The sequence below is a fragment of the Nanorana parkeri genome, unplaced genomic scaffold (genome assembly GCF_000935625.1).
Source record: "Nanorana parkeri isolate BGI_ZX_2015 unplaced genomic scaffold, ASM93562v1 scaffold109, whole genome shotgun sequence".
NCBI lineage: Eukaryota > Metazoa > Chordata > Amphibia > Anura > Dicroglossidae > Nanorana > Nanorana parkeri.
The window spans coordinates 90,865-118,241 of NW_017306377.1; the positions used below are offsets into that span (position 1 = coordinate 90,865).

At 43.4% G+C, this 27,377-nt stretch overlaps 1 protein-coding gene across 4 annotated transcripts in view; it reads right to left on the reverse strand.

Annotated features, from left to right (window-relative positions):
- The window catches only part of DVL1 (dishevelled segment polarity protein 1), a 125,544-nt gene that overhangs the window by 74,402 nt on the left and 23,765 nt on the right, over positions 1–27,377 (reverse strand). For all 4 annotated transcript variants that reach the window (XM_018553101.1, XM_018553103.1, XM_018553102.1 and 1 more), the window contains exons 2-4: positions 13,680–13,749; positions 13,168–13,289; positions 10,781–10,893 (exon numbers count right to left, since the gene is read on the reverse strand). In XM_018553101.1, coding sequence (XP_018408603.1) covers positions 10,781–10,893; positions 13,168–13,289; positions 13,680–13,749 — 305 coding nt within the window. The remainder of the gene's footprint in view (positions 1–10,780; positions 10,894–13,167; positions 13,290–13,679; positions 13,750–27,377) is intronic.

The window sequence follows — 27,377 nt, forward strand, 5'->3', positions numbered from 1 at the left end:
ATATTGTTTCGACGGGACCTGTTTTCGAGGTCATCCTGCTGAAGCTGTAGGTCGGAGAGGAGCCGTTCATACGTGGCCGAACCAGATTCCAGGCGATCAATGCGCCGGGCCAGAGTCGTCTGTTCGTTGGACAAGGCAGCGACAGACGATTCCAGGTGAGAGACGGATGCGTGGATGCCGGCTATGTCCCTCTTCAGCGCGGTCTCCATTTGCGAGACCATGGCGGCCATGTCCTGCCGCGTGGGGAGGGAGAGCAAGATAGCGGAGATCGTCGTTAGAGCGGGGTTTGGGCTTCTGAGACATCAAAAACGAGGTTTTGGGATGCCGTGGTTAAATGAAAAGTCCCAGGTGATAGCAGAGCTCAAGCAATGTGCTTCCTTACGCCGCCATAGCCAAGCCACGCCCTCTCCATCACTTACCTCTTGTTCCCCTTCCACCTGTTGGTCATGGTCAGGACTGGCTTAAAGGAGAACTATGAGGTGAGTGCTTTTCACTCACCTCATAGTTCTAGCCAACCTGTGACAACCTGTGCTCACCTCTGGATCCTGTCACGGCTCTCTGCCGTGACAGGGGAGGGGCTGGATTCCCCCCTCCCCGCTCCGATCTGCCAGTGCTGACTGGCGTAACGGACGGGGGAGGGGGCGGGTACAGCTGGCTCTGCCTCTTGATAGGCAGAGCCAGCTGTCAGTCACGCAGCTGGGCGGATCCCGGCACAATTGTCGGGATCCGCTTCAGCTGCGGCGTCTCAGTATACCGCTAACAGAAGATCGCGGTATACTGCGGCGTCTCAGTATAAGCCTAGGGTGACGGGAGGACGCTAGTTTGTGTCCTCCCGTTACCCTAAGGAGAACTATGGGGAAAACCCTTTAAGGACAACCAGTGTAACCTTTAAGGACAACCAGTGTACCTTCCACGGTTCAAGGCCATCTATACTCACCACTGCTAGTGATGTTTCTACCTACCTCCTGAGCTGATGATTGCCCCAGTGTAATCGAAGATTCGGATTGCCGCAGATGATGTATATGCTGGCATTTACCGATCTTTTCTGTCCTCTGGTGTCACTTAGATAACGCACAAGTTTGTTGCGCTCCTATCTTGTTTTTTTATTATCTTTACATCTCATTTTCCTCTTCTCACATACAAGAGCAGCACACCAAAACATTCAATACCTCTACCCCTTGGGAAGCCTGATCCAGTGCACTGAGGGATTGTTACTGTTTATAGTCCTTTCTTTACATAAATCTGTTGCTTTGCCCTGCATGACCAAAGCCCAGGTCCCCTTTAAAATTGTGCCACCCCGGACTAAGGCCAATGTAGTCTTTCAATATGTCTGGACATGTACAGCCTGTACTCAAATCTGATAAGAGGAATTGTGAAAATGATCTGGTGGGTGTCTTTTTCCTCTACACAAAGGCTAACAGAAGGCAGACTCTCCCAAGGGGGACAGGAGGCCAGAACCTGAAACCAAGTGGGGATAGCTGTGGATAGGCAAAGCTGAGACTACAAGGGATTGTCCATGTGTTCTATGTTATGTGAACAGATGTTTGAAAGAACTGATAGGACAGAGGTCTGATCTTACTACAACATTAAAAGATGGATCTTATTATTTAGGAGCAAATTAAGTCTACTACTTCCTCACAGCCATCGCTAACATGACACAAGAATATTGTAGTATACTGGTGCTCAGGAACGTACAGTGCAACCAGATTTTGTAGGAATACAAGTGGCCATGAAAATGGCAATAATGGCCAAAGCAGAGAAAAGGAAACATCCCAACCTTCATAGCAGGCGTAGCTAAAATGATGATATTACATATAAGATCCCCTCATAGCTTATATCTGAGAAGCTTCACATCACCCTTATCCATCTCCTTCCTCTTCCGTTCCCTTTAACGCATTTCATAAACCCCTTTCTATCCTGGACACATAAGCCATGACTTAGCCATACTATTATATGTATGATTAATGTTATAATTTCCTTATCAATGGTGGTAGGACATATGCTACTTAAACTGACCATACACTGGTCCTGCTAAGCAATGTGTGGCCCTGCTGGCACCCTTCAGTTTGACAAAAGTTGACTTTTGTTGAAGGGGCCGGTCTGAAAATTCTCGGCGGGATAATGACCATAGCCAATCAGCTGAAGTCACTGTTTAGGTATTCTGACAGGGGTACACTTACCACTGTCAGAATACAATAGTCCGGTGGGGGGGGGTCCCCCATCTATGCTGCCTGGCAGTACAAAGGCCAGGTGCACACCATTTTCCGGACCAGATCTGGAACGCATTGCATTGTGTTTAGATGTGCTTTTGCTGCGTTTTTACAGCGATTTTGCCACTTTTTTAGAAGAAAAAAAAATTTGGCTTAAAAAATGGGCTTACAGGTGCATTCCAGTGGGTTTGCATGTGTTCGTATGCGTTTTCGATGCGTTTCTATGTGTTCCAGACCAGAGAGAATGAGACAAGCAGTATTTTCTTTTTGTCTGGACTGCAACGGACTGCGCTGGTGTGAACAGAGCCCAGAAATTCCATAGGGATACATTGGGATGCTTTTTTGCTCTGGGAACAGACTGTTCTATCTGGACATGTATCGGACAAGGTGTGAACAAGCCCTGAAGGAGAAAAAATTTACAGGAAATGGTCAGCTTTACTGAAGACTTTCTAATAGTAATTCAAGAATCACTGCGCTAGGTGTGAAAACTAAATAACTAAATAATTAGTTCGACCAGCCGCAACTATGTGTGTGGGTGAACTTATTATATCGCAAGTGAGTTGCGCTCGGTCTCGACAAATAAATAAACTAAAATATGTGCACTCTATAGGACGTGAAGAAGTTACTAAGTTCAGATTCTACTGTGAAAAAATTATAAATCTCGGCAGTCACTACCTCGGTAATAATTGTGCAATACAACAATCAGGTGTGGGAAAAGGGTTTTCAATCACCAGCCGGTGTATTGATTAGATACTAAAGACTTTGTAAGGTGTACTGTTCATTTCTGTTCTATCAAGTTTTACTGTTTTTACATTTTTATTTTTAAAGTCTGGGAGTTTACTACTACTTTAACACTTTTTCCTATGCAGACCTGCCCAGGTATTACATGCTGGGAAGAACAATTGGCCATACGCAGGAGCTGATATTCAGAGGAACACCATTTTTTTTTTCATAGACAAAGGCTGTCCATTTGTTACAATTATTTAATTACTAATTAATTATGTTACCATTGGATTATTCAGTATGGCCATGCAAAAGGCAAGACTAATGTAAAATGGCTCAGATCAATTCTGAATGGCTGCCATGGCTTGCTGTGCTTTGCTCTGTTCTCTACTGAAAACATAAAACATCGCTTTCCCCGGTATTCTGACCTGCTGGAAGGTGTCATCTGATTGGCTGCTCTGGGTGACTGCACACTATACGCCATCAATTCTCTTTGTACGGGCTTGTTAAATAGGCCGGCTTGTTGGCCATGTTTTGTATTATAATAATTACCACGTACAGAACACAACGGCATTCTCTTTCCTCTAAAGGAGCAAGTTTGGATGCCAACCTCCCATTCAACGCTAATTAGATCTTTTATGCAAAATAACACACTGCAGATTTCAGACTAATAACATGCTGTTTCTGTGTAATATTTATTTATTTTCCTCTTCTATTTATCCTCTGCAATAAATCCTCTGGTTCTGAGATGACATCACCCTCCCTGGTTATCACCCTCCCTGGTTATCACCCTCCCTGGTTATCACCCTCCCTAGTTATCACCCTCCCTGTTATCCATACTAAGCCTGGCCGGATCATTTATAGAAGTCGTAAAAAAGTCTACACAATGCAGTATGTAATGCAGTAGGGATGCACAGATACCGGTTTTTCGTTATCAAGTACCGATATTTTTTCCCAGTACTTGCCGATACCGAAAGTCCCATTAAGGAATGAGACTTACGGCAGGCGCAGGGTTTTCCACACAGGCTGTGGCTAGTTTAGAAAGAGAACAAACTGTCTGGCCTATAGCTCTATACTCAGCAAAGCTCGTGCACCCTGCTGATTTAAGAGTACTGGCTCTGACTCAAAAGGGGGCATATCAGACCTCTGCAGATAGATCACTGCTTCCACACCGAGAGCAAGGTTCTCACTCTGCTGCATGCTGGCGGGGAACAGACCTTTCTACTCAGGCTGTGACTGCTTTAGAAAGAAAACATACTGTAAAGGTGCCCATACACCTTACAATTATCTGCAGATTTTCTGTGGTCAGATGGAAAAAGTGCAACAGATTGGCCCAGGTGGAGATTACTCCATCCACACAATTAAGTGTATGTGGAGGAATCTGTTGCACCTTTTACATTTGACCACAGAAAATCTGCAGATAATTGTAAGGTGTATGGCCAGCTTTAGCCTTTGCACTGCTTTTGTTTTGATGCACCTGGAATGCATTTAGCTGATTTAAACAGAAAGTCCAATTGGGCTTTAACTTTATAGAGAGCTGCCAATAGCTGTGTATAGAATCATACATAACAGGTTACAATAGATTACAATAGACATCTCAAAAACCTGCACAGACACAATGAAAGAAATGAGGTAACGAATACTATTTACAAAGATAACTATTTCACTTCTCTGCTTTACATGGTCACATTTCAACCACACTTTAGACCAATGCAACAGAAAACCGTGAAAAAGGTCAGATTGTCAAATCTTCAAATCTAAGTGTATAATGACAGCTGCAGGGATCGCCGTGTCAGATAAATCCTCCTCTTCCACAACTAGGCTGAAGCTAAAGCTATACCTTTAAATCACATACCAATGGCCCCGGACCCGATTTGTGACAGCAAGTTGTTTTAACTGCTAGGAATTCCTCCCAAGAGGCTGTCATAATTCTTCCAGACATAAATAGTTGTTTCCACTGTTGCAGGTTGGGTTTAAAGAAATTCAAAACATGTATTGGGGGTGATTTACTAAAGGAGCAGAGACTGTTCACTAGGCAATGGTAATGTGCATTTACCTAAGTAAATAAGGTGGCACATCAATCATTCAATCATGGACCAGCAATAAAAAAAAAAAAAATTATGTTTTTAATTTACATTGCAATGACTGTGAATTCCAACTAAAGGCAGCATCACCTTATTTACTAAGCTATGTGAACAGCCTCTTCACATTTAGTAAATGAACCCTAGTGACTGAAAAGTCACCGACTCTCATTTGAAATGGTGGTATCAAGCAAAGATCATCTAATATGAAGAAGAAAGAGAGTTGGTCGCAAGCAACATCCTGTACCCTGACCAGAAAGAGTTAAATCAGACCGTAGTTGAAAATGTATGTATTCACAACTTTTATTTTATACATAGAAAAAGATTGCACCAGCTCCAGAAAAAATGAACAATACAAACTTAAAAACTTAAAATCGACAACGTTGTCTTACATGTGTACCCACATACATACTCAGTGGATGACCCTGTCTCCACCCTCTAGTTTCAATGCTGTATCACCATGAAAGACAGTCAACCTGGATAAAACACTATGTGATACCATTGACTATAATCGGTCTATGGACCTCATCTCGACTTAAATTCCTCGATAAGGAATCAGAAAAGACCTATTATTAGGTCCTCATTCCATGTCTATAACATAGGATAATATCCGCTAGCCGAGATATGGTTATCTAATGAGAAAACCGAGATATGGCTATTCCATATCCAATGGGTTCGACTATTTGAAGAGAGGTAATCTCCTAGTCCCATCTATCGGTTCTCTTACAGATAACACCTACCGGTATCACAGATGAGACTCTATTTGACCAAATAGATCTTCTCTAATTAAAATGAAATCTTCACTTACTTAAGAAGCAACTGTCTTTCATGGTGATATAGCATTGAAAGTAGAGGGTGGAAACAGGGTCTTCCACTGAGTATGTATGTGGGTACAGTTTGTATTGTTCATTTTTTCTGGAGGTGGTGCAATCTTTTTCTATGTATAAAATAAAAGTTTTGAATACATAAATTTTCAACTACGGTCTGATTTAACTCTTTCTGGTCAGCGCACAGGATGTTGCTTGCGACCAACTCTTTTTCTTCTTCATGTTTTGCCTAGTTACAGACCAAAATATTTGAATGACAATCATTCCCCATAGGGGATATAGTTTGTCTGTATGATACTGTCACCGGGGAGTCTCCCTCTTTCTCTTGCACAAAGATCATCTAATACTTTGTGGTCCGATTTACTAAAGGAGTAGAGGCTGTCCAATCCTTTGGGGTCCGATTTACTAAAGGAGTAGAGGCTGTCCGATACTTTGGGGACTGATTTACTAAGGGAGTAGAGGCTGTTCAATACTTTGGGGTCCGATTAACTAAAGGAGTAGAGGCTGTCCAATACAATTACCCAATTGAGGTACTTTGCAAAATTACTACCATCATCTCAGGGTGCAGCAAAACAACAGATTTTCCATATCTCATTTGTATTATCAGTGTAAAGACGCAGCACTGCCACTAATAGCCTGCCCCCTGCTAGTATTCTGTAGCTGAAGGCCACTACCGCCCTGTGAGAGCAGCAGTCTCTCTGCAGGGGTCCGACATGCCCCCCCTGCAGAGTTACCACTACAGGTCAGCAGGGAGTATGAGAACTGTGGACTGCAGATATAAGTCTGACCCAGCACAGAGCATGTCGGACCACTGCATAGAGACTGCTGTTGTCACAGACCTCCCTAGTGTGCTGCTGCTCCTTTTTTTGTCCAATCAGTAGATGGGGGCGGGCTGGTGACCCAGCTGAATTTATTAACTGCAGTGGTTAAAAAAAAAAGTGAGGTCAATGACCTAGGTATGCTGGTGACTGCATGGAAAGAAAATAAGAAGGTTCTCATATATGTATTGTATCTTTGTATTTAGTTGTCTGTCAGGATTTCAGCTTTTAAAGCATAAATGCAAGCCACCAGCTAATATTTAAAGCTTATGTTCTATCCCTTCCTTCTGCACTGACGCCTTTTACAGCAGCCTTACCTGTACAGTCATGTCTACATTATTCAAAGTTCAATACAGACAATCTGGAAGCCATTTATAAAACATACATCATCAGAATACTGAGTATCTTGCACACTTTATTCATCTTATTTACAAAGTTGTATGTTTCTTACTGTTTAATTACAAACTCCTGGCAAAACCTGGCGAAACACGGAAACGAACCCTTTTCATTAAAAATATGTTTTTAACCCCAATTCTAACTTCATTATACATTTAATTATAGTGTAAGACATGTACCAAATGCTGAACAATATCTAAGACAATGTAATACTGAGCAAAATCTAAGACATGATGCAATAAGAGCATTTTATCCAAAATCTAAGGGGGTTATTCAGAAAGCTGCCGAACGCTCCTCGGCTTTTCACTTCAGTCTTGTACGGCTGATTTCAGGCGTACATCAGCTAAAAGAAGCCGTACATCGGCAGGCCTTCGGTCAGCCGACCATGCTCAGCATGTTCGGCTGAGCAGGAGTGCAGAAGCAGTTGGACCCAACATCTGGATCGGCTGAGCCGAAGCTCTGGCAGCTCACTCGCTCACTCGCTGCTCATTCTCATAGGGGCCGAACGTCAGTGAGTGAATAGATTAATACTGCCGAGCGGCATGCGGCTCGGCTTTTCTGCTCAGTACCTCCGAGGTACAGAGCAGAATAGAAAATAAGTGAAAAGAATGGGGAAAAAAATAGTTGAAAAAATATTTTACAAATGTAAAAAAAATAGGAAATGTAAAAAAATAAATAAAAATATTTTAAAGAAAAAAAACATTTAAAATTAAAAAAACACCCGCTGCACGGCGACCCGACCGCATGCGACGGACTCCTGCCGCATAATGAAGCATCTGACAGATGCCGGCAAAAGAAAAACAATTGGGCGGAGCTAGCGGCTGGCTTTGCCCAGCTGTCATTTGCGTGGAGATCGGTCGGCTTTGGCTGACCTTTCTTCACGCTTCCCCTGTCACTACGGCCCAGCTTCGGCTGGGCTGAGCCGCTCGGCTGCCTCCGACTGCTGTACAGCAGCCCTTCGGTCCGACTGAACCAAAGGGCAGAGGCGGCCGAGGCGAGCCGAAGGATCAGCCGAAGCTACGGCTGGATGCCTCGGCTCTTTAGTAAATAACCCCCTTAGTGAAATAACATTGTTACTTGACTTACCCTCACCCAGGTAGAGGCATTTCTTTAATACAAGACTTAATTCACATGGAGGCATGGATCCACACATCCATGCTGGGGGCCATGCGCATGCACCCAGAGAGGCACGGATATTCCATTCAGCTGCTAGATAATCAATGAAAGGCTGCAGCTGTACCATACTTTACACACATCTCAGTGTCTACATCCGTCCAGGGATGGATGCAGAGCTCTGAATGTAGTCTGTCCGCGTCCAGGGCTATGCATCCATCTCTGAATGGGATGTACGTAAAGATCTGTTTGGCTGAAGCCTGTCATCAATTTAACAGACGGCTGCACAGAACACCTGTGACACCCTGGGTTCTTAAATATGGGCCCCTGAATGACTGTATGGGGTCCATGCGCCCACATAAACGAAAAAGTCAGGGACTGAAGTATCACCTTATAATGGGAACACGTAGATAGCCAAGGATCCCGTTACGTTTTTCAAAAAGTACTACAAAGTGAATTAATGACCCAGGTAATAAAAGAACCCCTTTATTTTACTGTCTGTGCCCCATATTCATGGCACCCTATAAGATTTCAGCTTACAATGTGACTACATATAACCTGCAGTAAAAGAATGAAATTAGACTGGCTACCCCAGTCTTCATATTATCACATAGCACACAGAAAGGCACACTGAATAAGACCGGTGATATGAACGATACATCCTAAATGATACATTACGGCCATTACAATAGAAAATACAAGTTAGGAAAAATGAAATCCATCAAGTTCATTGTCTTCTAACACATTCTAATGCACATTATCCAGAAGAAGGGGCTACAAAAGCACAGTTAAGCTGTCCATACTCTAATAGATTTCTGTTGTCCAGCCCGCAGGGTGAAATGTAACAGATTCCTCCATCCACACTAAACAGCCTGAATGGGTGAATCTACTGTATTCTGAAAGCCAGAGCCCGCTGCTGTCAGAATACCAGAACAGTGACTGTAGCTGATTGACTGCAGTCCCTGTTTAAGGTACAATTTTCAGTATGGCTCCTTTGACTAAAGCCAATTGAATTTTGTGATTTTGTCAAGCCGGCCAGGCCGCCCACTGGTAGAATTTTAACTGATTCCTATGAATTGGCTGAAATCCTAACAGTGTATGGCGGGGATGGGCAAACTTCGTCCCCCCTGCAGTGGTGAAATTGCAAATCCCCTGATGCATCTGTCTCTGGGAGTCATGCCTGTGGCTTTGAGAATCTTGCAATGCCTCATGGGATTTGTAGTTCCGCAACAGCTGGAGGCCCGGAGTTTGCCCACCCCTGGTGTATGGCCAGCTTTAGGCAGCCGTCAGTTTATTCTCGCAATGGAGTGAAAATTCCTTCCCAGCCCCATCAATGGCATTTCAGTTGAATTCAGATGTCATAATCAAAGGGAGTCCCTTACCGATAGCGGACACGTCTGCATTTCCTCATCCACACACATATATAGATGGAGATGGAGCACGGAGACATCTTTATCAGGATTTATAGTTGATGTCAAGCCTACAGTGAAATGTGTACAGAATAATAGTGCTTTGGAGGTGCTAGACATCTCTGGACGCCGTCAGTTTCTGAAATATATTTTCAAGTATATATTTTCTGCATGTACGTGCAAGCGGTCATATGGCTGCTTGTTTTCTCTTCATACAAATAAATGCAAAAGCAGCACAAATCTTTGAGCAGCTTTGAAGAAATTTAGGCATTGCTAAAATCAACTCAGCTGAAGCCTGAAGCAACTCAAAAGCGAATCACAAGCACCTTTACACTGGGTTCACACCTAGGCGTATCGAAAATGCGTGTTTGTCGCAAAAAAAACTACGCGTCAAACGCGCGTTTCCGAGGGCTACCTGGCTGTATCACAGTGGATACGCGCGAAATACGCCCCAAAGAAGCTCCTGTACTTCTTTGGGCGTAGGGCGCTGTAAAACGCCCAGGTGGGAACCATGCCCATAGGCAATCATTGGTTTTCACATGTTGAGCGTTTTACAGAGCATAGGAACGCGCTGTAAAACGCCCAGGTGTGAACCAGGCCTTAGATTGGGTCAAAAGCAGGTCAAAGCAACTCAGCCATGCGTCAAGGTAACAAAAAAGCGAGTTTGCAGCATGTGTTTGAAAGCCTTTTGTCATCAATAAGCTTTAATATACATAAACATAACCAAAAACATCCACTTTATTAAGTTATGCAATGTAAGGGCTAATGTGCATGAGCATTTGTGGTTTGTTCCTGGAGCAATGTACACGAACCCAATAGGACCACAATGATGTGACCAAATTGCAGTAAACCATAGCAACCAAATTTTAGCTTACTGAAGTCAATCCAGTAAAAAAATAATTCTGATTGGTTTCTATAAGTTACTGAATAAGTCCTTAAAATGATAGCATAAAAATGAGCCCAGCAATGTCTGTGGACTTTCCTTAGTATGAAAATACATTTTTAGCTTCTGCTAGGCACTGCAGCTGACAGCAAGTATTAAAGAAAAATAAATCAATGGCAGTGATTTATGTGATCTGGATGGTGCCCCATGTCAGGACGTAATCAATATCTCCATCTGCTAAGTGCCACTACAATGATCAATCCACATATGACACCCGTGATGAAAAGTGAAAGCCAAAACAAGTCGGAGGATCACTATACCGTCATCATGAGCCTCTCTGTTCTTCCGCCGGTGCCGTTCTCTCCTGTGGCTTACAACTGAATCTGTTCCCGTTTCGTTGTCCAGGCCATCGCGGCTGCTGCCAGCATTTGGACTGTAATACACAAAAAGGTGACAATCATTAACAGCAGCATATGGAGAATAATTTAGGAACAATGTGGAAAAATACTGTGTGGGCAATCAAGTTTGTTGATTGATTTTCCAATAGCGAAAGATGAAGTTTGTTTGCTATGAGCAACAGTTCACTTTCTGCTCCAGATGTCTGAGCTCCAGTCTACATAAGTCAGACTCACAGTCTATGGGATGTACTGGAGAGAAATGTATGGCAGATGTCACACTTAATACCTGTCAACACAAAGGGCTTTATTTTAAAAAATCCCTGACCCGGCTATACCGTTCGCACCGCACTCGCACCCCTAGACGGTGCTGTTGAGTACATGAATTTTCTACGCTCGTCCCCGCCATCTAGGAGCGCCAGTGCCATGCAAACGATATAGCCGAGCGGAACTTTTATAAAAGAAGCCCAAAGTGATGGTGGCACAAAAGTGGCAGATGTGGCAACACAAACTGGGTCCAGAAAAAGAAGTAGGTCTATAGAAGAGTATTCCGATACCAATGCCTGCAGGCCATGTCAAACTGAAGATTGCTGGAATGCTGGTGTTCATTGTGAGGAGTCATACAATACATTGTTAGAATTCACCACAGTGTTTACATGTTTTTTAACTTTATTGAAATGTCACAAAATGACACTTCATTCAACTCCATGCATATCAGCACACCGTGGTGCGCTATAGTGTGTTGGGGTGAACAGGACACATAAAGGGCAACTGTTTTCTATGTATCCTTGTGTTGAGCCTGACTTGGTCATATAGTGGGTGTGATAGTTGTCCACAAGACTTTGGTCATATATTGGGTGTGATAATCAGGTGTCCACGTACACTTGGCTATATAGTGGGTGTGATAGTCAGGTACCCAGAAACCTTTTGGTCACATAGTGGGTGTGAAAGTCACATGTCCACCATCTTTGGTCACATAGCGGGTGGGAAAGTTACATGTCCACAAATCTTTGGTCACATAGCGGTTGTGATAGGTATTCACAAACCTTGGTTATATAGTGTGTGTCATAGTCAGCTGTCCACAAACGTTAGGTCACATAATGGGTGTCATAGTCAGGTGTCCACAAACCTTTGGTCATATACAGGGTGGAATAGTCAGGTGTCCACAAACCTTGGTCATATAAGGGTGTCATAGTCAGGTGTCCACAAACGTTAGGTCACATAATGCGTGTTATGGTCAGGTGTCCACAAATGTTAGGTCACATAATGGATGTGATAGTCAGGTGTCCACAAACTTTGGTCATATAAGGGTGGGATAGTCAGGTGTCCACAAACCTTGGTCATATAAGGGTGGGATAGTCAGGTTGGCTTAAACCTTGGTCATACAATGGGTGTCATAGTCAGGTGTCCACAAACGTTAGGTCACATAATGCGTGTTATGGTCAGGTGTCCACAAACGTTAGGTCACATAATGGGTGTCATAGTCAGGTGTCCACAAACCTTGGTCATATAAGGGTGGGATAGTCAGGTGTCCACAAACCTTTGGTCATATACAGGGTAGGCCAGTCAGGTGTCCACAAACCTTGGTCATATAAGGGTGGGATAGTCAGGTGGCCATAAACCTTGGTCATATAAGGGTGGGATAGTCAGGTGGCCATAAACCTTGGTCATATAAGGGTGGGATAGTCAGGTGGCCATAAACCTTGGTCACATAATGGGTGTGATAGCCAGGTGTCCACAGACATTTGGTCACATAGTGGGTGTGATAGTCAGGTATTCACAAACCTTGGGTCATATAGTGTACATAGTTCTTCAGAAGCTACCAGTATAACATTCTGGTCCTTCTAGCCAGTCATTCCACTTACAACAGCAGCACCTAGTGGTAAATATCTTCCACACCAGCAAGGCTAACTTCTGTACATAACGTAGCGTGAAATGTTTCAAGAAAAGCAAATATAGACAGCGGAGGCAAATATTAAGTGTCATTTATCAAAGCTATCAAGAGAACAACTGTCTTCACTGACACTGTAACAAGATAGACTTTATTTATCAAAGCATGCTAGGAAAATGACTCTCGTTTCCCACAGACACCAGTCAGATCCTCCCTCTGGTTTTTCAGCTGCACAGTCAAATAATGAGAGGGTGAGCCTCACTGGTTGCTATAGGCAACAAAGAGCATTTATTTACATCAGACACTTTGATAAATAAGGCCTTTTTTTTTTTTAACGCCTATTGGCTTCTGCAGATCTTCTTTCAGACATATTGATAAATACGGTTTGGTACATAGGCTGTGATAAAAAATGAGTCCTTACTGAAAGGATGGTGGCCGTGAGTCTCCGATTCCCCCTGTCCTTTCGATCGGAGGAGGGAGGTCTGTGCGACTCTCTGTGCTCTGAGATCCACCGTCGGAATGGGAACTTTCGGCCAAAACCAGCTGTGTGAAGCAAGGAAAACATTTCAGCATGACAGCATGGAGCTCCTGTATAAAAAGTGTCGCAATGTATGAAGCCATCTCCTCTGGAGGCCTTTAGAGGCCTGGTCAGAGGTTGAACAGTACTGCAGAATAAAACAATCCCCTGTGTGTGCAATTTCTGCTTCATTAATATTATGCAATGGTATGCTGCAACCCATAGCAGCTTAGAGAAAGCAGACTAATTGTGCTAGACTGGATTGTGCTATTTAATGAATGCAATGACGTCCAGCTAAATCAAAGTGGCACCCATTAATTTTCATATATATTAAATTTATGTACATATAATACATGACTTACACAAGTCACTACTCATCATGCTAACACACCGTCCCTCCTGCTGCAGACACTTACCCAGGACACCACTCTTCCGTTAAAACACGGGAGCTTTGCGTTGTCATCTGAAATTTCTTCCTTGACCACCCTGAAATATTGAAGGTGAAACAAATCAGAAAATTAGAGATTCATTATCACTGCTTTTTATTCACATACATAAAGTCTAATGAGAGCGCCAAACAAACTGTCCAAAAACTTGTAATAATAGTAATGGTTCACAAACAACAATACAGAACAGGTAACGCGTTCCGGGGGCTCAAGCACCTCCTTTTTCTTCACGGCTTAAATATAATGGGTAATAATAAGGGCTCAAAGCTGGCACAAATCATCAAGAGGTAATTATGCGCTGTATAGTGTATAGTGGGGATGCAACAAGTGAAGCCGGCTTCCTTTCAAATCAGGGAGCTGGGCGGTGGGTTATGGCCCGCCTCTCAGCTTCCTGATTGGCTAGGAAGCCAAGTTACCTAGCAACAAGTGAAGTCGGCTTCCTAACCACTCAGGAAGCGGGGAGGTGGGTCCTGACGTGTTGCCTGGCTTCCTGAATGACTAGTAAGCCGGCTTCACTTGTTGCTAGGCAGCCTTGCTTCCTGACCAATCAGGAAACCGGACAGCACCTCATGACTCGCCGCCCGGCTTCCTGATTGGTATATCAGGAAGTACTCGATACCGAAAAGCCGGTATTGGTGCATCTCTGGTGTATAGCATGAAACAGTAAATAAGCTAATTCTTGCTGATCTACTGATTCAGGCTATAGCCTATACCTGGAGTACATACCCTCGGCACGCTAACGTGAAGGTGAAGCTACAAATCCCATTATGCCTCTGTTTTTGGGAGTCATGCCTGTGGCTGACAGAGTCTTGCGCTGCATAATGGGACTTGTAGCTCCAAAACAACTCAAGTGCCAATGTTGCCTGCCACTGCCCTATACAGTCCCTGTTATTACCCCTTAAGCACCGTAGAAGGTTTTTGAGCTCCTGGAACACATTGGATGCTCTTTGTTGTCATTTGGTAACCAATACTATTATTAAACGTATTTGGACTCTCGGATTGTCTTGTTTGGCACTCTCTCTGACCGATCTTAACATAATTTGATTTCAGCACTTCACCTCTACTTGTTCCAAATTGTACTCACACATGACCTCCAAAATGTTATAGTGGAATCCAATTATTTGAAGTCTTGTTTTGATCCCAGTCATTTCCTATTTCTTACTATTCACACTTCCATACAATATACAACCATTGTATGCCCCCAGATAAGCATACATTGGGTGTTGTACTGCGTAAACCTGCATACCACCACCAGAAAACATCAGAACCTCATTCACATCAATATACTGTACGAGGGCTTCGTAAACAGAATATACACAGTGGCGTAGTAGTTAGTGATTCTGCCTTGCAGCACTGGGGGTCCCTGGCTTGAATCCCATCCAGGTCACTATCTGCACGGAGTTTGCATGTTCCCCCTGTGCCTGTATGGGTTTCCACCGGGTACTCCGGTTTCCTACCACACTCCAAAGACATGCTGGAAGGCTAATTGGCTCCGCTCTAAAAATTAGGCTCCCTATGTGTGTGAGATCAGGACCTTAGACTGTAAGCTCCTTGAGGGCAGGGACTGATGTGAATGTGCAACTCTGTAAAGTGCTGTGTAAATTGTCGGCGCTATATAAATACCTGTAATAAATAATATATTAATATTATAATTGATACTTGATTTTTGCTTTAGCTCAATTCTCCCCCTCTACTGCTGATGCCAGCACCATCTTGAATGTTTTACCCAAAACCTGCTTACGCCCTCTTCACTAAATCTTATACATGCAGGGTTCCAAGCTTTCAAGGGGTTCCAGGAAGAGAAGTGGAGCATCGCTCGAGTGATTACGCCCTCTTCTATCATTTACACAAATGTTCACAAGGCATTCTGCAGATCTCAGCATATGGAATGAGAATATAAGTGCACATGTGCGAGTGGGGTCACAACAACAGAATACAGCGATTTCTCAGCAAGATGAAGGGTATGGAGGGTTTGGATGCTGACAACCATAAGTACGTAATGGCTGACGGTGTACATTTGTAAAGTAGAACTTACTTTTGCTTTAATAGCCAACATGATACACTGCCATATAGATAGATAGCCATGGGCCATTATGTGGGCTGTCATCATCACTAATGGTTTAGAATTGGCAGTGGCACAAGAGCAGATACTCAGCAATGACTGTGTGGGACTCAGCCCAGGACCAATAACAGCTTGCAGCCAGGGGCATGAGGTCACTATATTGATTTAATTCGGTCACTAGTATATAATCATAGATTACCAGTAGCACTTCAAATGCAGAACCAAGCGATGAGGGTCCTAAGCCTCCAGACTTCTGTAGGTCCCACACTGAAATGAAATGATAACTCTACCCATTAGTAATACAGTAAACTCCCCTTTATCCGGCATCCACAGGGATTGGTAGATTCCGGATAAATGTAGTTTCTGGTTGCTTGAGAGTTACTATTAAAAATGGGTTTAACTTATGCTATACCCTATACCATAACAGTATATTATACTCAGGGCTTGAAAAATTTGATAGTGTCTCACCAGTCAGTCAAAAATGTCACCAGTCAGCATGACCAGACTATAGCCTTGCAATTTATGTAAAAAAAAGTTTGGGGACAGATAGAGCTTTCTTTTGGAGGCATATAATCACCACGGGGGGTATTTATTTTTTTTACTATATAATTAAAAAAGTACCATAAATGTAAAAAAAAAAAAAAAAAAGTTTCCTTCAATTATTTTATAAAAATTTTACCTGTCACAGAGCCGTGCCGGTCCTGGCCGCATCGGGCACAGCGGATCTCGGGACCGGCAACGGCAGTGACAGCTTCTGATACAAGCGATCTAGCGTCTCTCGAGACTCTCGATCGCTTGACTGTAAAGCTCCCGGCCGGCCGTGTAATTACAACGGCCGGCCCGGGAAGCTGCTCGTCGGGCTCCACTGTCTGCTCGTCACAGACGAGCAGACGAGTGGATTTTTCGAGCCCTGATTATACTCTAAACCATTAGCAATACATTGCAGCACTTGGAGTGATCACTAGGTGGCGCTTGTTCACAGGATAACACAGAACTTTCACAAACGATTGATCAGACACCTGTTTCCAGGATAACAGCACGTTTCAGAGATCGCTCAGACACTTATTCCCAGGATAATCCAGCACTTTTCAGCCCGTTCCTGTGCCTCTCCATGCTCCAGAGCCCTCTCTTCCTATCCTAGAAGGCGGCAGATCGGTAGAACAGTGAGTACACAGGGGACTTTTGTTTTTTTTGCTTTTTACTGTAGTTTACCGAGTTTACTGCACTTACAGGTGGCTCATGGTCAGCCAGTCCATATGTCTGTTATTGTAGAAGCAAAATCTCTCTGCCATAATATCCAACTCTGTTCTTGTCCACCTGGGATATCACAGCACTCCTCCTGATATTGCCTTTGCCTGTTTGTCTCTCCATAAGGTTGGAGACATCTTTTTTCAGGCTTTATTTAGAACATCATCTACTACCTAAGCTCAGTTGGTTCAGAGATAACACAACCATGTAAATCCTGGTGCCTGTGGCGTTCTTGGCTGTGTTCACAAATTCCCAACACATATTAGCCCCTGCTACAGCTCTAACCTTGTGACTTGCTACAAAGTTACAGGGGTGCAGTCTAATCACTTGAGGAGAGGAGACTGAGGAAGTGAAGTGCTTCCTCCTGCCTTCAGCTAATTAGCACATCATCTCAGCTTATTCAAAGCCATTTGAATGGAGCTCAAGGACTGCCTTTTATTTATAAAAGGTGACGCTTTTTCTTTTCATAAATATACTTATGACATGTCAGGTACATATTCATGCAGACTTATAAAGTGGGGCAGCACAGTGGTGTAGTGGTTAGCACTTCTGTTTGGAAGCACTGGGGGGTCCCTGATTCATTCAAATCACAGTCAGGACACTATCTGCATGGAGTTTGCATGTTCTCTCTGTGCTTACGTGGGTTTCCTCCAGATACTCTGGTTTCCTCCCACAGTCCAAAAGACATACTGAAAGGTTAATTGGCTCCTGTCTAAATTAGCCATGTGAGATTGGGACCTTAGATTGTAAGCTCCTTGAGGGCAGGGACTGATGTGATTGTGTTATGTAAAGTGCTTCCTAAATTGTCAGCGCTATATAAACACCAGCAATAAGAAAGTTGATGAAAGGTTCACTTTAAGTTCAAAAGGTTGCCATACATTTTGCAACACCGTGGAAGGATCACAAGTGAAAGTCACTGGCCTTTATACAACCGATTGCTTTTAGCTTTCCTGTTCTACAAGAGAATTTAGTCTTGTACATTGCAAACATTGTCTCTCAACACAGTGCAAACACTGGCAGAAACAAGGGGAGCCTAAGAAAGTTTAACCCTTACGAGAGAGACAATAAAGTGGTCAAGCAAGCTTCTCAATCAACGCTTACACTTTAAAAATCAATGGGCAGAATCCACGGAACATAAAAAGGCCTGTTAAGGGATTACGTGAACAATAAAGTGTGCTAGAAAGTGGTGCAGGGGGAATGACAAATAAGAGGGTAGCCTAGCCAAGACATGTTTTACTAGCCAAGCATGGACAGGGAGAGCGATGGAGTGCCAGAACTCCCCAATCTACTCTATATGCCGAAATAATCTCCTCTGGGGATTATGGGAAGCAGAAGTCTGAAGAGTTACCTGATTATTTTAAGTAAACTTTACTTACTGATTAATGAAAAGCTGAACGGGACCATATTATAAAGGGTAATTTACTGAAGGAAAAGTTCACCTGCCATCCTTAAAAATGTTTATAAACCCCAGACGGTAATTAAGACGAGCAAAGGAATAATGGGTTTAAATTAGCACGGAATATTATAAGAATTATGATCTAAGTGGTGGTCAGGGACGCAAATCTTTAGCGACTAGGGATGAGCTTACGCTCGGACTGAAGCAGGTGTTCTATTGAGATGTCCAACCTGTCGAGATCTCCAACTCGTCGAGATCTCCAACTTGCGCGACCACCCAAGAGCCATATCACGTTCTCTAATTTGCCTTAGTGTGCGCCTGCGCGGGCACCCAATAGCACAAGCACTGACGTCAGTTGGAGAACTCGATGAGGATTGCGAGTCCGCACAGGCACACTTACGGTAATTGGGGAAATCAACGAGGCATGTACAAATGCCCGGGCTGGCGCACACGCACTAGTGCCATCTAGTCTAAATCTCCAACGGATGTGACGCCATGGGTTGGTTGTTAACCTGCCACCACTCTCCATGTGACCACATTGGGCCAATCACCAAGCACCAGTGCCTTCACTTGGGGAGAGTCCTCAGCCCGGGTGTAAGCTTTGACTGGAGCAACTCAGAGCTTACACTGGGATCCTGACAGCTGAATGGAACATACATAGCAAAGAAAAGCGCTGGAGGGGAAAAAGTGTACCGAGATCTCCTGGCATTGACTTATCTGGGAAGGGGATGACAGTAAGGCTCTGTTCACACCTAGGCGTATCGAATACGTGCGTTTGTCATGCGATTTTACTGCGGTAAAAAGACGCGCGACAAACGCGCGTTTCCAAAGGGGCTACAAAGAAGCGCATGTACCTTTTTAGGCGAAGGCCATTTGTAGCGCATTCAGACGGGCTGAAATACGGCAAGGTGTGAACCATACCCATAGAAAACAATGGGATTTTCATGTTTGAGCGTTTTGTAGAGCGTTCATAGAGCGTTGAACGCGCTACAAAACGTACAGGTGTGAACCAGGCCTAACAATCATACAAGGTTTCCAAACATGTGTGGCTGATCTTGTAAAAGAAAGTTGTCGGCCACAGGAAGTCTGCTGCTACTACAGACATGAGAAAGAGATCATTGTACAACCCAACCAAAAGTGGTGCTGTGGCTGACTGTCATCTTATATCAGAGTGCAGTAACTGACAGTTGGGTTCATAGAGTGTTCACAGACTGCCATCATTAACCATTGCACGTAGGCCAATAACAGTATGAGCAAGAAGCTAAGTACAACTCACATCTACCATGACAGCTAGGATACGCAGCCTTTGGAGGAGCATATGGGTGTTATTTTAACATAAAATGAAGCGTGTATTAGAATTAATGATGTGGTGGAACTGGTTCTCAAGCTATAAAAAATGTAGTTAAGGCACAAACATCAAGAAACAACTAATCCTTTAAATCGCATTTAACAGCATTTCTAAACAATGTATGTAAACTATGACTCTAGTGACAACTTCAAATAACAACAAGTGGCAAATTAACCTCCATAACTGGAGCCATTACTGCCACACATTTAAAGCAAGCTTGTGGACCCATAAAACCAAAAGGAGACACCTAAAGGTGCCTGCAGTGTGAAATGTCATATTTTATGGGACCACAGTCACTTCTGAGTAAATTTCCAGGAAAAATTATTCTACAATTATTATATTATAATCATAGGATAATTATATAGTGCCAGCAATTTGTGCAGCATTTCTTCCAATCCCTGTAAGCATTACTTTATTTCAGGTCTAAACTGCTTCTGTTCATTAGATTCTGAAATACCCGATTCCAGTACCACTCCTTATATGACAAAAATGAGTGAAATAAGTGACAAAAGCCTTTTTTCTATTGGTATGAGCTGTCCAAGAAAAACATCAAGTATCCTACCACATATTAAAGTGACATTAAAGTCAAAAATCTTTTTCCCTCCCCCCAATGTTAATGTCAGCACTTACCTTAAATGAGGTTTCTTAATCCGATCTTCTTCTTTCCTGTTGTTTTCATCTGTCCCTCCAGCGCTGCTGCGGGTCTCCGATCCAGCGCTGACTCCTCTGTCCTTCTGTCTTGCTGGTACTTCCTGTCCCGCGGTGTCTGCATGCGGGTGCACGCCGTCCATAGACTTACCTTGCATCTCTGCTCGTCTCCCGGCTGAAAATCGGAACTGCGCATGTGCCCGCCCCAAGATGCTTTGCAGCCGCCTAAGAATTTTACACTTTCGGGCACGAGCGCGCTTGGAAGCCACAGGTAAGTTTAAACCTCTTTTAAAGCGTTTTTTGCTTGCTAGCAGTAAATATATGCAAAAAAAGCTGAGGGTTTAATAACACTTTAGACCTAAAGCTGGCCGTACACCTATAGATTTTTTGATCGGAAATTTTCGTTGCTGCCAAGAACCCTTGTTCGATTCTAGCTCGAATACCCCATCATGCACAGACCAATGTCGATTTCAATCATCATTCGTTAGCAGTAACCCTCACCGGATTTCATCGATCGACAGAACAGATTTTTGTTTGGGCATGTACAGTGTTCTTGTTGCGCTTTTTTACGTACAAAAATGCCACTAATCCAACAATTTTCATTTGATTCGAAAAAAGTTTTCCAGCCTGACCGATTGAGGAAATTTGGCCAGGAGTACCGCTAAAAAAAAAATCATTGGGTTCCTATCAACTGATCGATTATCGTTCGAAAGACCATTCGTGGATGATTTACAAATGAAAATCGATAGGTGTACCTTTAGGATATTTCTAAGGAAGTCCTATTAAATACAACCGGCAGTTGACGTCAAACGGTGTTCAGATGTATGGGAAAGGCAAGTGTAAGGTAAGTGTAGACATTTTAGTGCACCTATTGAATCACAGTTGAATACCGGATGTGATTTTTCTTTTTTTTCCCCAAATAATTTTTCAGAACAAGATTTCCTCCCATCTTCTTGTCCAAGCCGATAGCAGGAGTAGGAGGGATTCTGGAAAATCCTGATTACAAAGTGTTGTCATGGTTGCATGGAAGGGAAAGTTTTGTACAGGTATAGAAAGTAAAGAAAGGCCGTTTCATTTCAGTCTGCAGCTTGTATAGCAATAATATGAATATACAGTCCAGGCTTGTTCAACCATAGCTCCATAAAACCTTAGGGTTTCTCTAGAAGTTGCTAGGTGTTCCTTGAACAAGGATTCATTTCTGCTTCTCATCATTAATCATTTTAGCTCTTAAGGTGCCCTCTCCTAGATCTTCTAGATGTTGGTACCACCAATTGCCGTGCACCCATTGTACATTGGTTGGAGAGGTACAAATTACTGGATGGACTGTTATATATACCAACGGACATGACCCTATCACCCGATCCACCTGTTTTCATCCCGTGCTTATGGGTAACTTTTGCCGTGCTGTTAATACTGTATGTACGTTCACTATGATGACTTTCAGAAGTGTGGAAAATTTACAGTTAAGAGATTATGTTGTTTTATGTTAATCTCCTCTAATCTCTTTTTATAATTTGAGTGAACATATACGGAACAACTCCATTCCTAATGCACTGAGTCACTCTCCTAAGCGAGGGAATGTGGGCACATCATTGTTTCCACAATCCTCAGTATTACTGCCGTTCACACAGGCTGAGAGGTTATCACACACAGGGTCAGATATAATGTATTTCTTGTGACCATGACTTCCCCATGCCGTATACCATGACCAGATTACACACAATGGTTATTCACACATAGAAGGACATTATTATGTGCTCTATTATATTGCAAGGACAACAAATGTGATTGCAAATTCCTATTTGATTTTGTTCCGAAAAAAATAAATGTGTTTTTTGGGCTTCTGAATGTAAGGGCTTTAGTCCAATAGTCCTATAGCCGAAAACAGAAAAACAGAGCCATGTGTTCCCTCATACTACAACTGCTCTGTAAGCTGTTAAATGCATACTGAAGGATGAGGCTGCATGATGACAAACCTAATAATCTTATAATATCTCATACCTTTGGCCAATATGACCCTCTATACTGTAAATAAGCACATTTTACACAGCCTACTTTTCATATTATTTTACCTCTTGCGGTGTAGAGCTTGTACCTTGGAATAACAAACCACGTGGGTGTCTCTAGATTCTAACCTAGACACGGGGTGAACATGCGTCCTCCAAAATTCGACACAAAGATGGATTGTAGTTTACCGAAAAGCACTTTAAAAAAAAAACTGTTCTAACCAGAAATTTGACATGGAACAGCAAATAAACATGCCAGAAAAAAGCAAATGATTCATATGCTGTATTTATAACGCCATGCCCCCTCCAGCCCCTGAACGCAGGAAGCCCACCGGGATGCGCTCAAGTGTGTTCCAGCAGCGAATCGTGCTGGAACGCACCGGAGCTGGTGTAACAGGGCCCTTAGGGATAAAGGCAATAAACATTATACACTTTCATAAAAATACAAGCAACAACCTTACTAAGTGCAAAAGCAAATGTTATGAAATGAAAACACAGTACTTGAAGGAAATATGTTGGGTTAGCTTATTATTAACTAGTGTTATCTGTAGGTAGGCAGTGGAAAAAGAAAGTTCATCGAACAAGACATCCTGTTCTGGAGTCAGGTGACATTCCTGTCTTTCCTTTGCTGCAATGCTGCCTGACCTCACCAGGATTGAGCCAATGTGAAATCTGGATGCTGAACAATCAGCATTCATTCCAAAAATGCCCGTTTGGGCCAGCCTTTGGCTTTACGTCCAGGGCTGTCAGGCTCCGATCCATCTGCTTTGGCATCTGTCACCAGATGAAGGAGAACATCCATTCACCTCTTCAGTGCACAGGTTCCTCTATAGTCTGACATGACTTGACACACCTGAATGATGAAGTCCATTCGTACAACCATCACCCCTCGTGTCCCGTGATTATTTCAGTCAAAACTGCTATTAGTTTGGCTTATCTATTCTTGTCTTCTGACCACCTTTGAACATTTGCGGCTACACTCAACAGAAAAATTAAAGGGGGAGGCGGGTGCAGGCAATGTTAAGAGGAGTCACAAGCCGAGAGGAGGCATGCAGCTGTGTTTTAGGGACTGCTGATGTCTGTTCTGACCTTGGGGCACCATAAATGGCACAATTCAATTGATTCCTTTTTGAGCATGGATGTACTGCTGGCTCTTGTATGCAGCCGTTGCATCCGTGGCTGTTTGAATACAATGGTGCTGATTGAATGCATTTACTGTACAGTTAATAATTTTCCACCTGACTCAGTAAATTTTTAAATCAACTATCGACTCAAGTGGTGCTTGCAGGGCTCAGCAGTAGTTGGCCAAAATTCGAGCCGTCCATGAGGACGAATTTTCACTGTGTGTCCAGAAAACACTGATTGCCATAGAGCAGGGGTAGCCAAACTTTGGCCCTCCAGCTATGATGAAACTACAAATCCCATGAGGCATTGCAAGACTCTGACAGCCACAGGCATGTTTTGCCACAGCCGGAGGGTCAAGGTTTGGCCACCCCTCTCATAGACCTAAATTGAGTCATGTTGGTGGCTTGGTGGGAGCAAACCCTCCAAAAACATGTAGTGAAGGACATATGTAGGCTACAATTGCAAAATCCCTTCTGATAATGCTATCTGTTTGGCTGACTTTAGCTTTAGCACTTTCTAAGTCACGTGCCTGGAACTAGTATGCAGCATGTGGGACTCAAGAGAAGCCAACACTCCTGCTCTGCATACTTGTCCCCATTGTTCGTTTATATTAGCAGAACATCATAAGGTACGGCACCCTGAGAGAAGTTTACTTAATGAGTTACCTGTGCATTCCTGTGGCATGGACATGAAGCAGGCTGGCAGAAAGCAGCTGCTGCCAAATTATTTTGGGCTAGGTTTAATTGATTGATTGTCTTTACAATTTTCGTCTAACGCTCAAAGGCTGGGTTTTTTTTAATTTTATTCTATGAAAGAATATAATAAAGAACTTACTTAACTTCAGGCAACTATTGAAAAAAGTTTATCTAGTTATGTATCCACTAAAAATCATTAATTGTATTTTATATATACCTAGGGATCTATTTATAAACAATTGGCAGGGCCCTTCACCCGGCAAATTTCTTTGAATGTTAATTTCGTGTGAATAATGACAAAAACAAGCATTCACAATACATGTATTCCTTTTCGATTGAATGTATTATAATGTAATACCGTATTATGGCCACTAGATGGAAATGAGAAGCATAAGTATTTCCGATGCTCCTCATCTCCATCTGGTAGCCAATGCCATAGTGCAATGGGGTGCCATTCAGAATGAATAGCACTGCAACAAACTAACACAGGTAATGTGTGTTGCAATGATGCCTGAACTACTGCAAAGCACTGCATTGTGAAAGTGTGATTCGGCTCTTAATTTCTTTATTGCCAGGCTGATATAACAATGCAAATAAGATGTCCAATAATCCATAGCAACCAGAGATCATCTTTCATAATTGTGACCGCTATAAACCAATGGAGCTAAACTCTGGTTGGATGTTACGGGTAATTACAATTTACACATCCGCATAGTTCTGCTTTATCAACTATGCCAATAGTAAGTACCAGCAATATAAAACGTACGTACACATATACACGATTCTATGACTTCACAAATAACACATTGCTAGTACATTACTCACCATCTGTATATCCTTCTCATTAGTTATTACCTGGCAGATGGGGATGCCAAACCTATTCACTAACTAACCTTCAGCATTGGCCCAGACAGATATGGAACTTGCTGAGGACAAAACAGGGCATGAATGGTACACCTGTGCCCTGGTTATCTGTAATTGCTGTACCATCTGCATGACTGTAGTTTATTACATGGCTTTACAAGGAGAGAACTCAAAAACTAGATGTGATGGACCCCCACCCTCCTTTCTACACAAAGTGGGGCAGATGTATGAAAGCGCTGGGTCTTACAACCTCCATGTTACTGCATTAGACCTCACCTGAACATCAAACATGAATGTGTAGACATGTAGAGAAATATACTTGGAGGTAAGTGCAGTGGTGGGGAAATTAATATGGACTTCAGGATCCAGTCTGTCCAATCTATGAGCCAGAGGAACATTTTTAGGAGCCAGCTCCATTGACAACAACTAGAGAAAACTTCAAAAGTTAGGCGTCAGCTGTCATTTTTTATTGGTGACCTGGCTCATGGAATTTCTCCAGCCCTAGGTAAATGTATAGGTACCCACAGGGCTGGTGCTAGACCATTTTGCGCCCTAGGCAAGACCAGCTACTGCATCCCCTGGCCCTCCGCCAGCGGAGCAATCCCCAATCTCCCCCCGCGGGTTGCCCCATTCTCCTGCCGGATAGCTTCCGCAGGCAACGGGTGGATGTAATTTAATTTGAAATAGCCAATAGCAGACTGTTTATTGAAAACCCACCCACTGAGCAGAGGAGCGGACCTGAGAAAGAGAGTTGCCTCTCAGTTCCGCTCCTCTGCTCAGTAGGTGGGTGCAATAGCCAGCCTGCTATTGGCATTTGCAATTTGAAATAGACGGGGGTGCCATGGGGGGTGAGTGATCGAGGCTGCGCCCTAGGCAGCAGTGCGCCGTAGGCGGCTGCCTAGTTTGCCTAGTGGCAGCACCGGCCCTGGGTACACACAGACCTTGAAGCCACCAGGGAGATGCAACTGCTCTGTCATCTGATTCTGCCTATATGCACATTAACCACCTGCTGTCCGGCCATTGTAATTAAACGGCCAGACAGCGGCTTCTTGAGGGCGGGTGGGCGTCTTTAGACGTCTCATCCCGTTCAGCTCGTGCCCGCGCTAGGCGGCGCGCACGAACGGGAAATCAGCCTTCTATGTAAACAGCCAGCGATGGCTGTTTACATACAAGCGTTCAGGCGTCTGTAGAGACGCCCGATCGCTTGTAATTGCATGCGGGTGTGCGCCCCCTCCGCCGCCGGTGCTGGCGATTACGGGCTAAGCTGCTCCCGGTGTGAGCCCAGGACCAGCACAGCAGCTCTGCGGCCGGAGATCAAACGGAGCTCAGTACACGAGCTCCGTTTGATCTCCTCCTCCTCTTCGGAATGCAGGCAGTGATGTGTATTACATCACTTCCTGCATTCAGTGTCACTCTCCAGTACAGAAACCGGAGAGAGAAGCTGGTGAAGCAGGTCTCTGCTTCATCAGCTTCTCGGGGGGTCCCTAGGTGACATTAGGGGTCTTAAAGACCCCTGATGTCTCCATAAAGAGGACCTGTCACTGCAAATTGGCTATCACATAGGGAGCTTGTTTGCTCCCTATGTGATAGCAATAAAGTTAAGTGGAAAAAAATTAAAGTTAAAAAAAAAATTAAAAAATGTAAAGTCATATATCAAAGCAATAAAAAATTAAAGTCCCCCGCCCCCACATGCACACGCAAACATGCATCAAGTCCGCCTACGTGCGAAAACGACGATTACATCCATTGCGCCGCACATGTTACATATCGCCGTGAACTTCGGAAATAACTCATGGTGTGCTGGTGACATTTTTCTACTATTTACCCGACGTGACCCGATCTTTTATATTTTACCAAAAAATTGGGTAATAATAAATGTTTTATAACATAACGTAGGGAGAACAGTTTTTTTTTCAAAAATTTCTGTACTTTTTTCATTATATAGTTAAAAAAAAAACATATTGGTGATTTAATACCACCAAAAGAAAGCTCCATCTGTCCCCAAAAAAATTGTATAAAATGTATTTCAGTACAGCGTTGCATGACGGAGTAAATGTCAGTCAAAGTACTGCAGAAATACTGCCTGGACAGGAAGGGGGTATAAACACCCCGGTCAGCAAGTGGTTAATATGAATGGCCAAGCATTCATGTTAGGAGAAGCTCATGATCCCTCATGGCATCCTGAGCATTTGTACAATGTAATATGTTGACCTGTAACAAACCTCCTGGGAGATCCTTGAAAGCGCCCAGCCTGGAGATGTACGTATTCAGAACTC